Below are 14,611 nucleotides of genomic sequence, written 5' to 3'. Positions count from 1 at the left end.
TCTACCGTTACAGGAAATCTGTGTTTATAAGATAGGAGAAATCTTTTAAAGGAACCTTCATTCAAAAAAACTCAAGACCTCAATGACCAGGAAAACACCTTCTGAGGAGAAATAAAATAAAATCAAAACTAGTATTGGAGTGCGAACAGATATAAATGGGCATCCAACCAAATTCAAGCGAGACACGGGTGCTGGTCTCTCAGTGTTATCTGACAAGAGTTTCATGTCCCTATAACTGTCTTCTATTCATCTCTAGCATCCAGGGGGATCAAGTTAAATGTTCAAGGCCAGCTAGATAAGTCAGTAAAAAGATAGAGAATTTTCTGAAACATTGTACATTATCAAGAATGTTCTTTGTTGAACAAACAAGCTGCATAGCTGTGAACTAGCTTATAAAAGTTGGTAAAGTCAATACAAAAACACAAGGCAATGAATGTAGGAGGCAATTCCTCACACTTTTTAGGTAAGCTGAAGATGGTGTATCACATTACATTCAAGGCAGAGGATTAGAACATAGAACATAGAACAATACAGCGCAGTACAGGCCCTTCGGCCCACGATGTTGCACCAAAACAAAAGCCATCTAACCTACACTATGCCATTATCATCCATATGTTTATCTAATAAACTTTTAAATGCCCTCAATGTTGGCGAGTTCACTACTGTAGCAGGTAGGGCATTCCACGGCCTCACTACTCTTTGCGTAAAGAACCTACCTCTGACCTCTGTCCTATATCTATTACCCCTCAGTTTAAAGTTATGTCCCCTCGTGCCAGCCATATCCATCCACGGGAGAAGGCTCTCACTGTCCACCCTATCCAACCCCCTGATCATTTTGTATGCCTCTATTAAGTCTCCTCTTAACCTTCTTCTCTCCAACGAAAACAACCTCAAGTCCATCAGCCTTTCCTCATAAGATTTTCCCTCCATACCAGGCAACATCCTGGTAAATCTCCTCTGCACCCACTCCAAAGCCTCCACGTCCTTCCTATAATGCGGTGACCAGAACTGTACGCAATACTCCAAATGCGGCCGTACCAGAGTTCTGTACAGCTGCAACATGACCTCCCGACTCCGGAACTCAATCCCTCTACCAATAAAGGCCAACACTCCATAGGCCTTCTTCACAACCCTATCAACCTGGGTGGCAACTTTCAGGGATCTATGTACATGGACACCTAGATCCCTCTGCTCATCCACACTTTCAAGATCTTTACCATTAGCCAAATATTCCGCATTCCTGTTATTCCTTCCAAAGTCAATCACCTCACACTTCTCTACATTAAACTCCATTTGCCACCTCTCAGCCCATCTCTGCAGCTTATCTATATCCCTCTGTAACCTGCTACATCCTTCCACACTATCGACAACACCACCGACTTTAGTATCGTCTGCAAATTTACTCACCCACCCTTCTGCGCCTTCCTCTAGGTCATTGATAAAAATGACAAACAGCAACGGCCCCAGAACAGATCCTTGTGGTACTCCACTTGTGACTGTACTCCATTCTGAACATTTCCCATCAACCACCACCCTCTGTCTTCTTTCAGCTAGCCAATTTCTGATCCACATCTCTAAATCACCCTCAATCCCCAGCCTCCGTATTTTTTGCAATAGCCTACCGTGGGGAACCTTATCAAATGCTTTGCTGAAATCCATATACACCACATCAACTGCTCTACCCTCGTCTACCTGTTCAGTCACCTTCTCAAAGAACTCAATAAGGTTTGTGAGGCATGACCTACCCTTCACAAAGCCATGCTGACTATCCCTGATCATATTATTCCTATCTAGATGATTATAAATCTTGTCTCTTATAATCCCCTCCAAGACTTTACCCACTACAGACGTGAGGCTCACCGGTCTATAGTTGCCGGGGTTGTCTTTGCTCCCCTTTTTGAACAAAGGGACCACATTTGCTGTCCTCCAGTCCTCTGGCACTATTCCTGTAGCCAATGATGACATAAAAATCAAAGCCAAAGGTCCAGCAATCTCTTCCCTGGCCTCCCAGAGAATCCTAGGATAAATCCCATCAGGTCCCGGGGACTTATCTATTTTCAGCCTGTCCAGAATTGCCAACACCTCTTCCCTACGTACCTCAATGCCATCTATTCTATTAGCCTGGGGCTCAGCATTCTCCTCCACAACATTATCTTTTTGCTGAGTGAATACTGACGAAAAATATTCATTTAGTATCTCGCCTATCTCTTCAGACTCCACACACGATTTCCCATCCCTGTCCTTGACTGGTCCTACTCTTTCCCTAGTCATTCGCTTATTCCTGACATACCTATAGAAAGCTTTTGGGTTTTCCTTGATCCTTCCTGCCAAATACTTCTCATGTCCCCTCCTTGCTCGTCTTAGCTCTCTCTTTAGATCCTTCCTCGCTACCTTGTAACTATCCATCGCCCCAACCGAAACTTCACACTTCATCTTCACATAGGCCTCCTTCTTCCTCTTAACAAGAGATTCCACTTCCTTGGTAAACCACGGTTCCCTCGCTCGACGCCTTCCTCCCTGTCTGACCGGTACATACTTATCAAGAACACGCAGTAGCTGATCCTTGAACAAGCCCCACTTATCCAGTGTGCCCAACACTTGCAGCCTACTTCTCCACCTTATCCCCCCCAAGTCACGTCTAATGGCATCATAATTGCTATCCCCCAGCTATAACTCTTGCCCTGCGGTGTATACTTATCCCTTTCCATCATTAACGTAAACGTCACCGAATTGTGGTCACTGTCCCCAAAGTGCTCTCCTACCTCCAAATCCAACACCTGGCCTGGTTCATTACCCAAAACCAAATCCAACGTGGCCTCGCCTCTTGTTGGCCTGTCAACATATTGTTTCAGGAATCCCTCCTGCACACACTGTACAAAAAACGACCCATCTATTGTACTCGAACTATATCTTTTCCAGTCAATATTTGGAAAGTTAAAGTCTCCCATAATAACTACCCTGTTACTTTCGCTCATATCCAGAATCATCTTCGCCATCCTTTCCTCTACATCCCTAGAACTATTAGGAGGCCTATAAAAAACTCCCAACAGGGTGACCTCTCCTTTCCTGTTTCTAACTTCAGTCCATACTACCTCGGAAGAAGAGTCCCCATCTAGCATCCTCTCCGCCACCGTAATACTGCTCTTGACTAGCAGCGCCACACCTCCCCCTCTTTTGCCTCCTTCTCTGAGCTTACTAAAACACCTAAACCCCGGAACCTGCAACATCCATTCCTGTCCCTGCTCTATCCATGTCTCCGAAATGGCCACAACATCGAAGTCCCAGGTACCAACCCATGCTGCCAGTTCCCCTACCTTGTTTCGTATACTCCTGGCATTGAAGTAGACACACTTCAAACCACCTACCTGAACACTGGCCCCCTCCTGCGACGTCAAATCTGTGCTCCTGACCTCTATACTCTCATTCTCCCTTACCCTAAAACTACAATCCAGGTTCCCATGCCCCTGCTGCATTAGTTTTACCACACCTGTAGAGTGGGCCGTGTGCTCCCCAGTCCACAATCTATTAAAAGTTGTGGGTCAGGGGAGCTCCATGATACACTTTGGGGTTCTCTAAACCCTGGCCCATAACAAATGCAACAAGGGGTCATTTCCACAGTCACTAAACAAAGTAGTGATACTCTGGTATGGTACCAATCCCAAAGCCTAATGTCTTCACTCAAACCTATGTTGATCTAACCTACCATACCAAGACAGTGGAAAGAGAAATACATCCAATAGCATCAGTGGATGAAACTTGGCCAAACTTTCAAAAAAGCACAATCTTCACCAATGGCAATTACCATTGAATCAGTCGGCAAAAATCCACACTTGGCCAGTAGTGTTTTAACTGTCTGCCATTTGCCATCAGCCAGAGGATGTTATCCAATATACTGCAGTGCATGGAAGGCCACGTGGACAACATCTTGATCAATGTTTCAACAAAACAGGAACATGATAAATCGGGTCAGGGAAGTCTTGCTAACCCTGCAAGAGGCTGACTTGACGCTCAATGACTAATGCGAATTGTCTGGCCCATGACTAAGTTCCTGGGCACAATTTCCAACCATTACCAGAGACCCACAGAAAACAAAAGCAACAAAGGATTTCCTGCCACCTAGAAATATAACAGAGTTACAAAAGTTTGAAAGTCGCCAAAGTCCCAGAGGACCATAGGATGCTCTTCCCTTTGAGAGAGCTGACTGGCGGTGATTTAATCGGAGGGTCACCACAGCTCAGATAAGGGACAATGTTGAGAAGGTGGGACTTTTATGGTAATCTCAGCTGGTGTGGGAATTAAACCCGCTCTGTTGGCACAACGTTGCACCACAAACCAACCGTCCAGCTAACTGAGCTCACCAGCCTCCCATACAAAGGTTTATAGGCATGGTCAACTAACTAGATGAATTGGAACGTGCGCGGATTGAATTGGCCAGTCAAGAGAGCCCGTGTGTTCGCACACTTAAAGCGATTGAAGGCGGATGTGGCCATGCTACAAGAGACTCACCTGAAGGTGAGGGACCAGATTAGGCTGAGGGAGGGATGGGTTGGGTAAGTATTTCATTCGGGATTGGACTTTAAAACGAAGGGGGTGGTAATTTTGGTCAATAAGCGGGTGACGTTCGAGGTGGGAAATATAGTGGCTGACTCTGGGGGAACGTATGTTATGGTAAATGGGAAACTGGAGGGGATGCTGGTGGTGTTGGTAAACATCAATGTCCCGAACTGGGACAATGTGGAATTTCTAAGGCGGGTACTGGGGTGGATTCCTGACCTGGTTCTCATTGGCTGATTATGGGGGGACTTTAATACGGTCCTGGATCCGAGACTGGACTGCTCGAGCTCGAGGTCGGGGAGGGAGTCAGCTACAGCTAAGGAGCTTTGGGAGTTCATGGAGCACATTGTGGGGGGGGGGGGGGGGGGGGGGGGGGGATCCGTGGAGATTTGGGAGGCCGAGGGTGAAAGAATTCTTGTTAACTCACATGTGCACAAGGTATACTCCCGAATAGATTTCTTTGTGTTGGATAAAACGTTCTTGGCAGGGGTGGTAGATGTCGAGTATTCGGCAATAGTAGTGTCGGACCATGTCCCGCACTGGGTGGGTTTATGAGTGAGCAAAGGGAGGGCCTAGCGCCCGCAATGGAGGCTGGATGTGGGACTGTTGGGTGAGGAAGAGGTGTGTGTGCGGGTGAGGAAGGCCATCCGGGGTATGTAGAGATTAATGATATGGGGGAGGTGTCGGCAGGTACGGTTTGGGAGGCACTGAAGGCAGTGGTCAGGGGGGATTTTATTTTTATTCCGGGACACAGGCAGAAGGAGGAGCGGGTGGAGATAGAAAGGCTACTGGAAGAAATCCTGCAGGTGGGCAGGAGATTTACAGAGGACCCGGAGGAAGGGCTGTTAAAGGAACGCCAGAGGTTGCAAATGGAATTTGGGCTGTTAACCACGGGTAATGTGGCAGGGTAGTTGAGAAGGATGAGAGGGGCGGTATTTGAGTATGGGGAGAAAGCGAACAGGATGTTAGCGCACCAGTTGAGGAAGCAGGAGGCAGCGAGAGTGATAGGGAAAGTGAAGGACAGAGGTGGAAATACGGTCTTGGACACGGCAGGAGTGAATGGGGTGTTTAGGGAGATTTATAGCAAATTGTATGAGTCGGAACCCCCAGCCAGGGATGAGGCGGTTTCTGGGAGGGTTGGAGTTCCTGAAGGTTAATGAGGAGCTGGTGGAGGGCCTGGGGCCACAATTGGGCTTGTAGAAGTATAATAATAATCTTTATTGTCACAAGTAGGCTTACATTACACTGTAATGAAGTTACTGTGAAAATCCCCTAATCGCCACACTCTGGTGCCTGTTCGGGTACACTGAGGGAGAATTCAGAATGTCCAAATTACTTAACAAGCGCATCTTTTGGGATTTGTGGGAGGAAACCCGAACACCCGGAGGAAACCCACGCAGACACGGGGAGTCCGGGCAGACTCCACACAGACAGTGGCCCAAGCCAGGAATCGAATCTGGGACCCTTGCGCTGTGAATCAACAAAGCTAACGACTGTGCTACCATGCTGCCCGTAGGAGAGGGGTTGGAGGCGATGCAATTGGGTAAGGCCCCAGAACCGGACAGGTACCTGGTGGAATTTTGCAAGAAGTTCTTGGGGGTTTTGGGACCGCTGTTGGTAAGGGCCTTCAGTGAATCAAAGGAGTTGGGAGTGCACCCCCGATGTTGTCGCAGGCGTCGATCTCCCTCATTTTAAAGCGGGATAAGGACCCGGAAAACTGTGGGTCATACAGACCGATCTTTCTGTTAAATGTGGATGCCAAACTATTGGCAAAGATCCTGTCCACAAGAATCGAAGACTGCGTCCCAGGGGTAATAGGGGAGGACCAGATGTGGTTCGTTAAGGGGTGACATTTGGTGACTAACATTAGGAGGTTGCTTAATGTAATTGTGCCTCCAGAGGAGCGCGAGGTTGAGGTGGTGGTGGCCATGGATGCAAGAAGGGCCTTTGATCGGGTTGAGTGGGAATACTTATGGGAGGTCTTGGGGTGGTTTGGTTTTGGGCAGGGATTTGTGGGCTGGGTCAGGTTGCTATATCAGGCACCGGTGGCGAAGTGCGGACGAATCAGGTGAGATCAGATTACTTCAGGTTACACCAGGGGACGAGGCAGTGATGTCCACTTTCCCCATTGTTGTTTGCCTTGGCTAGAGAGCCGTTGGCATTGACATTGAGAATGTCGAGGGTCTGGCAGGGAATAGTACGGGGGAGGGATGGAGCACAAGGTCTCGCCTGACGCGGACGATCTATTTCTGTACATATTGGACCTGCTGGGAGGGGGGCTTGGAGGGATATTAGAGGAAATCGGCCAGTGAGGACTTTGTGATCCAGCGAGGGGGCAGGAGAAGAGATTGGGTGAGATAACGTTCAAGGTGGTGGGAGGGAGCTTTCGATATTTGGGTATCCAGGTGGCATGGGAGTGGTACAGCTGCATAAACTGAATTTGGGTCGGTTGGTAGATCAGATGAGGGGGGGTCCTTCGGAGGTGGGACGCACTCCCATTGTCATTGGCGGGGCGGGTACAGACAGTGGAAATGACAGTCCTCCCGAGGTTTTTGTTTGTTTTTCAGAGCCTCCCAATTTTTATTCCAAGGCGTTCTTTAAAAAAGTGAATGCAGTGATCTCGGGATTTGTTTGGATGGGTAAAGCCCTGCGGGTGAAGAAGGTGCTGCTGGAGGGAGGCGTGAGGGGGAGGGGGAGGGGGGGACGTTGGCTGGCTCTTCCAAATTTCATTAATTACTACTGGGCGGCAAATATTGCGATGGTCAGGAAGTATGTAGTGGGGGAGGGGACAGTGTGGGAGTGGGTGGAGGCGGCCTCATGTAAAGACACGAGTTTGGGGGCGCTGTTAATGGCACCTCTGCCGTTCTCGCCGGCTCTGTACACAAGTCTGGTAGTAGTGGTAGCCCCAAGGGTGTGGGGACAGTGGAGGCAGCACATGTGGTTAGAGGGAGCGTCGATGTGGCCACCAATATATGATAACCACCGGTTCGCTCTGGGAGGGCTGGATGGGGGGTTTCGGAGGTGGTAACAGGCAGGGATTGAAAGATTTGGGGATCTCTTTATTCATGAGGGTTTCACGAGCTTGGAGGAGCTGGAGGAGGAGTTTGAGTTGTCAGGTGGGATTGGGTTCCGGTATTTCCAAGTGAGGGATTTTGTGCGGAGGCAGGATTCGACTTTCCCACACCAGCCGCACTGGGGACTGCAGGATAAGGTGGTGTCAAGAAGAGGAGTAGAACAGGGGATGGTCTGAGAGATCTGTAAAGAGCTGATGGAGTGTGAGGGAGTCCCAATAGGGGAGGTGAAGAGATAGTGGGTAGAAGAGCAGCGTGGGGAGCTGGAAGCCGGATTATGGGAGGAGGCCCTGAGGAGAGTTAATGCATCCTCGTTGTGCACCAGGCTCAGCCTGATACAACTATAGGTGATTCAAAGGGCACACATGACTGTGGCCCGAATGAGCAGGTTCTTTGAGGAGGTGGAGGATAGGTGTGGGCGCTGTGCAGGGGGGGGGGGTCCTGCGAACCATGTCCATATGTTTTGGGCATGTCTGAGGCTGAGGGGTTTCTGGCAAGGATTTGCTGACGTCATGTCAGATGTCTTACAAGAGAGGCTGATGCTGAGTCCAGAGGTGGCAATCTTTGGTGCGTCAGAAGACCCGGGAGCCCAGGGAGTGAGAGAAGCCGACATCCTGGCCCGGAAACGTATCCTACTAGGATGGAGGGACTCGGAACCCCCAGAGTCGGGGATATGGGTTAGCAACATGGCGGGGTTTCTCAGACTCGAGAAAATGAAATTTGCTTTGAGGGAATCGTTGCACGGGTTTGCACGGAGGTAGCAGCCGTTCGTCGACTTCTTTGAGAAAAATTAAGCTGTCAGCAAGGGGGAGGTGGGGAAAAGGGAGGCATGGGAGAGACGAGTAAGGGCAGGAGAACCAACGGAGGGGTGGCTGGGGAAGGTGTCACTGTTTGTGTAAGCCATGTTGGCTGGGGTTTGTGCTCGGGGAGGTTTGTTGGTTATATTGTTATGTTTTTGTTGAAATTTTTTTGTTTAACATTATAAATGCCTCAATAAAATATGTTCTAAAAAAAAAACTAAAGAGATAAATTTCTCCCTCATTTAGCCCAGATAAATGAACGCAGCAGAGATCATGGGCGGGATTCTCTCAGCCCGGGGCTGGGCCGTAAAATCCCCGTGTCCGACGCGAATTGCGCCACGCTGCCCCGACGTCGGCCTTCATAGTTGAAGCCTTGACTACCAAATACTTGTCAGCAAGAGACCAAATGTTGCGCAAATTCCATGCAACCCAAATGCAATGAAGAGTGCATCCAGATTCACACATACTGCCTGGGCAGATGGCATTCCAAGGAATCCAGTCTTGAGAAAATATTTCGAAGAACATCACCACTTCAGCATTGTAGACAACCTCCTGTTATATGATGAATGAGTGCTGGTACCGTAGGCATGAGCTGTCTATCCAGAAGTTCCACCAAGGGCACCTTGGCATAATCAAGTGTTGACCAAGGGCACAGCGGTCTGTATGGTCACCATGAATTTCACATTTGGAAGAGGAAAGAGGATATGGATCAGAGACCAGAACCATGCTGCTATGGGCATTCTGAATTCTCCCTCTGTGTACCCAAATAGGCGACAGAATGTGGCGACTAGGGGCTTTTCACAGTAACTTCATTGCAGTGTTAAAGTAAGCCTATTCGTGACAATAAAGATTATAATTATTATTAATTGAGAAGCTACAGCAACCTAGATCGTACTGGTCAAAGCACAGTCAGGCATCATTTGAAGGAACAGATCGGCCCTAAGTTCAATTGACAGGAAAACTACAAACTCATGGGCAGTGTACCCTGAACCATAAGAGAATGTCACACCTATAGAATCACAAATGAGGGAAACCAGAAGTGACAACCCCAACAAATTGACCTCAGAATCAGAATTCACATCAGCCTCAGAAGGAGCTTAGCGCACTCGTTCAGGAATACATGTGAAACCACAATAGAGACATTCTGTATAAGAGGAGAGACTTTGGGGTGAGGGGAGACTGTGGGAACAATAATAAGGGGACAAGGACTCAGGGGAGATGTAGAGTAAAGAGTTAACTCTAATAATAGCTACTGAGCATGTGCATAAGGAACTGCATCTCAGTGATGTTGCTCACTCAGGGAAGGTGAGTGTGAAGCATCTCGGAGTGGCTCCAGCTGCTGGGTCCTGGTCTTGTTTAACCGTTGTAAATAGTTTATAAATAAATGATTTTGAACAGAAGACTGTTACCTCCAGCAAGATCTCTTCCAGAGTATGAAACCAACGAATCCCTAGATAAATTCAAAATAACAGTGTCCAGGAATATTTAACATCCAGTACGGCACTACTTTGAGTCAGGTCTCTTGTTCTAACCACATCATCATATTTATATGACAAAGGGTCATCTGGACTTGAAACGTTAGCTTTGTTCTCTCCCTACAGATGCTGCCAGACCTGCTGAGACTTTCCAGCATTTTCTCTTTGCTTTCATCATATTTATATATGATGAAATCATATTAACCACAATCTGTGCTTTCACATACATGCACATTGATCGATTAGACATTATAACTTCCTCTCTTACTCTGCCCCCACCTTCTAACTTACGATTCCCTACTCCAGGGATATTTCACTCCCCCAATATATCTTCTCCTGTTTCCACACCCCTGCCAAGTTTGTTAAAACCCTCCCCAATAACACTAAGAAGTTTTCCTGCAAGGAACCCATTCCCAGTTCTATTTAGGTGCAACTCGTCCAGGTCCCTTCTCACCCAGATCATAAAGCCAACTGGTATTACAAACTGGATGCTACTAAACTCCTCCACAGGCTAAGGGACAGTCATCAACTGAACCAATGTCTACAGAATGCTACAAAGAGGTGTAAATAAGCATGTGGGGAAATTCATTCAAAAATCATGGTATAATTCTACTTTGCTTCTCTCTACAGGAAGAATTGGTTAAGCAAAGTGGGAAGTCCAAGCTCTCGCATTGACCAAGCACATTTTTCAAATGAGAAAGAGATCTCCAAACTGGAATTCAGTAATTTCTTCACCAAATACTAATAGCAAAATCTTACATTGCTCTCCGGCTGACAACCGAAGCAGCCAGTTGGAATTGTGCTGGCATTGTTCATGGTCAACTCAGTGCCTCTAATTGCATGACTGCTGCTTATTGGAAAAGCTTTTATTTATTATTAAAACAAGCAATAATCTACTCTTGAAAATGAGTGATATGAAAAAAGATTGCACTAATACACTTTGGAAAACTGTAAATCGAGGATGATTTCTTTTCTCAAAAGGTGCTGTTAAGTAATTCACATTCATCAAATTAAAAAATAGCCCCTATGATAGCATATTGCTATGCTGTCTTCACTTGAGAGTGTTTATTTTAAAAATATGAACCAATTAACTTTGCAGTCAAATTATATAAATAAGAAAATATGAATAAGAATAAATAAACTGTCAACTGTGGTATTCAATTCATTTTTAATTATTGTGCATTGAATTGCTTTTAAACATTAAAATTCCACTCACGCTCCAAAAATAATGTTACATAAAATATGATTTTAATATTCTTTGTGATGGTCTGCCTGTTTCTAAAAATGTGTTTATACATTATTGAAAGGCTTTACATTTGCCTTTCCAATTGGACATACCACTGTACATGTTATTCTCTCAGCAGTGGAGTAGTTGAATGAGTGAAGATCAAGAACTGATGTGGTCTCTGTGTGTTCTTAGCTTGTGTGACACCAATCTGTCAACCTTTCTTCTGATTTCCATTCAGCACTAGTTTTGCCATTATTCTTCACTCCTTTTCTGAGAGGCCTTCTCAAACCCATGTGACACCATCTCAGCTAAAGGGGGAAAAAGACATTTGTAAGAAACAATGGGAGGTGTAATCAAATGTAAACCATAAAACACATTTAAGTTTAAATTAAACGATGGCCTTTAATTAACATATTAAAATATGTAATAACTGGTTTTACAAAATCAACCAAGAACCTCATCCACCAGCAGCATGTAATGTCATCACAATTTTACCACCTGAAGAAAAGTGGGAGAAGTACAGCGGATAAGGCTTCCCACCAGGACTGCGATTTTAAAAAATTGTTGTAATGAGGTTTAACAATGAAACCTTTGATATCTCCTTTCTACATTATGGACCACTGTATTTGCACATCGTTTGATAAATGACCCAGTAGCACCTTAGGTGCATGCAGACGGTGCAGCAGTTGGGTGCTAAGTTCCTTAAAGCCCATGGCCAGAGTGGTCTCCTGGACTGGTTCTACTGGCGAAGGGGATCAGTGATTTTCCAGATTTCTTTCCTTCCCTAATTGGAAATTTTTGTCTCTCCCAAGGCTTTCAGATGTGGTGGGGAGGGGAATATATATATAAACTGACATTGGAAGAGGTGTCGCTTACTTCTAGTTGTCTTTCTTACTCTGAAAGAAACAATTGTATTTGGTGCATCTGTCTGTGTTACTATTTCTCTGCTCCTTTACTGTTGATGAATGAACATCTTTGAGTCTGACATTTTCACTGCAGCTGAGATTTGTGCCAAGCTAATGAAAAATCTATAGGTGACCTATGAGCAGAGCACGTAACTTTCAAGTTCTAATCACAGGAGAACATTAGACAATTACCATTACATTTCAGATGCTGTGTTCAGATCCTACCTTCACTGCCACACTTGTGGACAGCCAGGATATGTCTGAAAACATTTTCATGGGAAGACCAAGGGGATAATTTTCTCTCTGGACAGGATAGGAAAGTTGGTGACTGTGGACCAACTGAAAGTCAATCATGCTTCCTTTCCATTGCATTCATTGGTCCGCAGCCACCAGCTTTCTGCCCACATGCAAAGTGATAATTACAACCCAACATTCTTGAGGGAAGCCACAACAGATCTATGCATACTTTTGCAGCCAGACATGGGAGTTGCCTTGAACATAGGAACATAGAATTAGAACCCAAAGTAGGCAATTCAGTCCCTCGAGCCTGCTCTGCTATTCAGTCAGATCATGGCAGATCTCTTCCTGGTCTCAAAGCCACCTCACTATCTCTTCCCCATATCCCTTTAACGTTTTTTAAAAAATCAGAAATATATCTCCCTCTTGAAATCATTTGATGATTTGGACTCCACCGCACTATGGGCAGCGAGTTCCAGAAATTCACCACCTCTTGTTCTAGATTACCACACAAGGGGGAACATTTGATTTACATTTACTTTATCAATCTTTGATTAGTATTTTATATATTATTAATATCCTTCTAAACTGCAGTGAGTATAAGCCCAAACTGTTTATCTCTCCTCACATCAACCCCTTCATCCCTGGAATCAATCTGGTGAACCTCCTCTGAACTGTTTCCAATACCACCACATCCTTCCTCAAATAAGGAGGCCAAAACTGGACACAATACTCCAGATGTGGTCTCACATCTGTGTACGTCCCCTCGGCCGCAGAAAAATACTTTTCACCGTACTTCGGTACATGTGACAATAAATCAAATCACCAACACCCTATACAACTGCAACAATATTTCTCTACTTTTATACTCCAGTCCTTTTGCAATAAACGCTAACATTCCATTTGCCTTGCTTATTACATTTTGTACCTGCATACAGAATTTCTGCGATTCATGAACAAAGACACCGAGATTCCTCGGCCCAGACGCATTTTAAAATCTGCTTCCATTTAGATAAAAATAGTTTGGCAAATTATTTTGGCCAAAACTTACACTTATGCACATTAAGCTAATCCACATTAAACTCCATCTGCCAGATTTTGGCCCAATCTCCTAGCCTATAAAATCTGTATCTCCTCTTCACTGCCGCTTCCCCACCTATTTTAGTATCATTTGCAAATTCTGCTGTGTTCCACTGTCCCTGCTTGCAGATCATTTATAGATTGCAAACTGTTGAGGTCTGAGGACTGAACCCTGTGGCACCCCACTAGTTACAATTTGCCAACCAGAGAAGGACCCATTTAAACTGATCCTCTGCTGTCAGTCAGCCAATCCTCAATCCAATCTAGTATTCGACGCCCAACCCCCTGTGACCTCACCTTCTGGATCAATCTTTTATGTGGCACCTTGTCAAACGCCCTCTGCAAGTCTAGATATACCACATCCATAAGTTCCCCTTATCCACCTTGATGGTTACATCCTCAAAGAACTCGAGCAGTTTTCAAGCAAGACTTACCCTTCATAAAACCATGCTGACAATGGTGGATTGAGTTTTGTCTTTCCAAATGTTCAGTCATCTACTTAATGATTGATTCCAGCAACTTCCCCACCACAGAGGCCAAGCTAACTGGTCTATAGTTTCCTACTTTTTGCCTCTCCCTTTTTGAATAGGGGAGTTACATTAGCATGTTTTTTTTTCCAGAATCCAGGGAATTTTGAAATAGCGTAACCAATGCATCCACTATCTCTTCTGCCACCTCCTTTAATACGCTAGGGTACAAGCCATCAGGTCCCAGAGACTTAACTGCCTTTAGTTTATTCAATACCTTCTCCCGAGTGATGGTTATTGCACTAAGTTCCTCTGCATTAATTGCAGTTCTTGGAAAAAGTTTATTAACCACTACCGTGTAGAGGGAGGCAAAATATTGGCACATTGCCTCCACCAGCCATTACCCCCATTATTACCTCACCAGTATTGTCCTCTAAAGGTCCAACATTTACTTTAGCTATTCTTTCTCTTCCTGTACTTACAGAAGCTATTGGTATCAGTGTTTATGTTTTCTGCCAGTTTATCTTAGCTTTTTTGATTCTATTTTTAGTAGCGTTTTGCTGAACCCAAAGTTCTCCCAACCCTCCAGCATACCACCAGCTTTTGCAGTGTGGTATGCCCTAGATTTTGCCTTTATGTCCTTCTTGACTTCCTTGTTTAGCCATGGAACGTTTTCCTCCCTTTTACAATTCCACTTCCTCTCACAAATATACTTTGAAAGGTGTTTAATATCTCCCTGAACATCCGCCATTTTTCCTCAATTTGCTTTCCCTTAATTTTGTGCCGAGCCTACT

General features: G+C 45.5%; 1 protein-coding gene across 3 annotated transcripts in view; it reads left to right on the top strand.

The window, feature by feature from the left end:
• Nucleotides 1-11,061, top strand: part of LOC140424443 (acylphosphatase-2-like) — a 257,503-nt gene extending 246,442 nt beyond the window's left edge. For all 3 annotated transcript variants that reach the window (XM_072507867.1, XM_072507868.1, XM_072507866.1), the window contains one exon: nucleotides 10,531-11,061. In XM_072507867.1, the coding sequence (XP_072363968.1) occupies nucleotides 10,531-10,645 (115 nt within the window). In that variant the 3' untranslated portion in view covers nucleotides 10,646-11,061. The remainder of the gene's footprint in view (nucleotides 1-10,530) is intronic.
• Nucleotides 11,062-14,611: the final 3,550 nt, after the last annotated feature.

This window comes from Scyliorhinus torazame, chromosome 1 (genome assembly GCF_047496885.1).
Source record: "Scyliorhinus torazame isolate Kashiwa2021f chromosome 1, sScyTor2.1, whole genome shotgun sequence".
NCBI lineage: Eukaryota > Metazoa > Chordata > Chondrichthyes > Carcharhiniformes > Scyliorhinidae > Scyliorhinus > Scyliorhinus torazame.
Note: the sequence above shows the minus strand (reverse complement) of the source record. Positions and strands in the feature narration are given on the sequence as shown.